The following is a 3794-nucleotide window of genomic DNA, read 5'->3' as shown; positions in this document are numbered from 1 at the left end:
TTTACTATCAGAAGTCATCTTATGTTTTATGATATGTCAAGTGGTTTCATTTTATTTGTTCTATCATTATTTTATATATTCTGTTCCGGTGTTTAATTGTATATTTTTAAATTCACTGTATTATTTTATTTGATGAGATCTTGTAATTTCAACTCTATTTTGTAATTTACTCTAAGGCTCTAAAGACTAATTTTGACGCCTGTAAATTATTCTAAAGGGATCAATCCCAGAATAAATAAAGATTATTGTTATTAATATACTGATTTCACTATACTTATAAATGGTTCCCAAAAAGTGAAAGGTATATTCCTTTTCATCGGAGTTAAATATCAGGAAGTTATCTTATCATGCAAGTTATACTATCATGCATCCACTCTCCACAGAAAAATTGACTGCATCGATACCATTCGTGGATGCTCTTTGGTTTGTAAGAAATAACCAATTGCATCGGAAATTGCAAATGGAGTCAATGAAGGATTACATCAAAAAACTATCCATGGAGTTCCACTCCCAGTTATGAACAGTTAACCCTAGAATGACACTTCTATAAGTCAACTTACAGAAGTGTACACCCCAACATATGAATTGGTATAAAATATAAGTGATATAACCTGCAATCCTTATAATGTATTTTAAAATAACTAAGTGGTCTAGTTAACAAAAATAAATCATTTCAAAATGGGTTATGTACATATGTATTTCCAAAAATCATATATTGTAAAATTTTACGAGCCAACTAGCTAAAAAATGAATAAAAATTAATTGTTGTTTCTAAATAAAAAAAATAATTTGTATGGCTCTTAAATACAGATAAATACGAAATAAATGAACCATAAAACAAGGTGGAAAAGTCATTTTTTAAATTAAAAATGAATAAAATGCATAGTGGGGGCCCGGAAGGGACCTCTTTCACACACTGCACTGCAAACATATTGCCGCCCTGAGTTTATTGCGAATAGCTCTCTTACATTGCAGACATATCAATTTCGTCTTCCTGTCCTTTCCCCTTTCACAAAAAGAATACCTTACTTGTTTCTCTAAGATCGTATATTTATTTATTTGCGCATCTATTCCTAAAATGTCATCAATACCTAGGCGCAGTGACCGACGAAGTGCCTCTGCCTGTAGCCTTCTCTTTAGGCAGGGTTCCAGAAGTGAATATCCCAGACCAAAAAGGAAGTCTTTGCGTTTCATTTTATTTTCCCACTTTACCAGAGTAAGCAGTATGATATTCAGTAACAGTATGTTCACTCCGACATGATCCAACATTCCAAAAAAAAACAAAAACGGAGTGGCCACCTCTTTGTTTTTCTGGCCGTTGAGGACCCCTTACACATTTGGTCAAAAGTATCAGTTCATCCTTCATTCAAATTATGATCATGTATGACTTGTGGTTTACCAGATTCTTCAATGACTGCATCATCTTGCATTGTTGGTCGGGTGTTATTTTGTCATTAGCCTTCCTCTCTTGCCTATTTAGTTTATCATCAAATCTCAAGCAGTATGAGAGGAAGCTGAACCAATTCATGGGTATGGTGTGTAGAAATAAAGGATGGTCCCTTTTTGTAGAGAAAAGCTCCTCTAATGAGAGTTTACCGGATTTATTATTTACTTACGCTAAGGACACTCTGGGGTGTGAGATACCCCAAGACTAGTTCAAATCACAATAAATAGCAAAACATGACTGACACATGGCAGCAGATAATCAGAATCAATTATGTTATGAATGACAGTTATTTACATGGCGGGGTTTAGCAAAAGAGCTACACATGTAGGAATTATTCAAAATTTAAAAAGTGCTGGGGTATGAGATACCCCAGTGTGTCGTTCTAGGGTTAAAGGAGCAGTGATCTATAACTTGGGAAACCCAACCTCAACCCGAAATCTGCTGCAGGACATTCTGTTATAAATTCTGTAGTTATCTAATTTATTGTTGACATAACTATTTTATTTATTTTCACTTGGTCCTTTTTTCAAAGTAACTTGTTTTGTTTTTTCCATTATAGGGCAATCGTTTGTTTTGTTAAGTCTACGAATTTTGTTACTTTGCTACTATTAACTTTACTTTTCTCTCTTATCAAGAATTATTATTTTTATCTGTTTATTTTATCATAATGTTTATAATTATAACGTTGTATCTAGGGGTGTCTTATGTACTATCCCCCCTCGTAAACTGTTAAAGAAAAGAAGGAAACTGTTATATTAACCATGTAAGGCCCACCAGGCCGATCTGGTATTAAATAAAAATAGACATTCATGTCTCTAATGTTCTTAATGTAAACAGTTCTTTAGTAAAAAAAAAAAATTGATAACAAAGAAACTTATATTAATATTTTATTAAGAATACAATAATTTCACAATTCAGTTGTTCATATAAACTCTCCATGTCTATTTATATCAAACTTACGATATTATTGTAATTTTATAACTAATATATGAAATTGAATACATCCTATGAATGCTATAATTTTAGGATTTAAACATTCTTTTTGTGTTTGATAGGCCGTTATTGTCTTGCAAAATTCAAAACGAAATACTTCCCCTTACTGTATATTCCATATTGGTAAGGGGAAGTAAAAAATAACACATTTCTCCAATACAATAATGATGTGTTAAAATTACATACCTCTACATGGCCTAAATATGGGTAACAGTAGACAAGGAGACACAGCAAGTAGTGAAGCATGGTTGAAACTCGCACCATCTACCATGCAGCTCGTATATTATGTCTGCCCCACCCCTCACATTATTAGCACACCTTCCTTCATATTGCCAGGCTTTCCTTATTTTCATAAACGCATTATTATAATGAAGCCTAATGACAAGTAATCGCTGAGTAATAAGCTTATATTGCACAAAGTAATGCATTCTGCGTTCAACCTTCCTCAAGGCAAAGGAAGTTAGTCATCGTTAATAAAATATTTTTTGACATATAGCATAATTGGCAATATTAAAGGTTGTTTGAATTTGAGGACAAAAAACTAATAAAAGACTTCCTTATTGGAGTTGATTTACGCGGTAAAACAAAACTTAAATCTTACAAAAATTTCAGGAAAAAAAGGAAACTACAATACGATATTTTCCAAATAAATTGACAAAACATTAATTTCTAATTATTCGCATAAAACTTTTGAAAATAAAAACTAATTTTTGTTCTTATTGTTATACTTTATAATAATAAAATTTTCTGCCAAGTGCATATTAATAAATATACTTATAGTTGTTCGGACAATAAGTTTGATTTATGTAAAAACTTCATTTCAGAAACCATTAGACGTAGAGATGTTTGCCAGCGCTCAAATTAAAGCTAGTTAAATTTATTACAAAATAGTTTATAATGTTTATCTTTGTAGGAGTGGTAGTTTTTATGATATTTGACAAAATAAACTCACAAAATGTTAATTTATAGTTGTTCGTATAAAATGTTAGATTTTTCAAAACATATATCTCTAGATACATTAGACGCACATATGTCTGCCAACACTAAAAATAAAGGAAATTTAACTTATTATAAAGTAGTTTAAGACACTTATCTCCGTAGGGGTAGTAGTTTTTATGAAATTCACATATGAATATAAATTTGGCAAATGAACATTTGTCCGAACAACTATAAATCAATTTATTTTAGCAACTTTCATGTAAACTATTACTCCTACAAAGATAAACATCATAAACAACTTTATAGCTCCTTAAAATAGCTTTAATTTGAGTACTAATAGACATCTGTATGTCAAATGTTGTTGTTGTTGATTTTTGCTTAAAGGCGTAAAACCCTCTGGTCATCAACGCCCATG

At 31.3% G+C, this 3794-nt stretch overlaps 1 protein-coding gene across 1 annotated transcript in view; it reads right to left on the bottom strand.

Moving 5' to 3' along the window:
• LOC106678993 (juvenile hormone esterase) overlaps positions 1–2688 on the bottom strand; it is a 30337-nt gene extending 27649 nt beyond the window's left edge. The window contains exon 1 of the mRNA XM_067048090.1: positions 2627–2688. Coding sequence (XP_066904191.1) covers positions 2627–2686 — 60 coding nt within the window. The 5' untranslated portion in view covers positions 2687–2688. The remainder of the gene's footprint in view (positions 1–2626) is intronic.
• Between the last annotated feature and the right edge of the window lie 1106 nt (positions 2689–3794).

The sequence above is a fragment of the Halyomorpha halys genome, unplaced genomic scaffold (assembly GCF_000696795.3).
Source record: "Halyomorpha halys isolate HHAL.00 unplaced genomic scaffold, Hhal_1.1 Scaffold12.1, whole genome shotgun sequence".
Lineage (NCBI taxonomy): Eukaryota > Metazoa > Arthropoda > Insecta > Hemiptera > Pentatomidae > Halyomorpha > Halyomorpha halys.
Note: the sequence above shows the minus strand (reverse complement) of the source record. Positions and strands in the feature narration are given on the sequence as shown.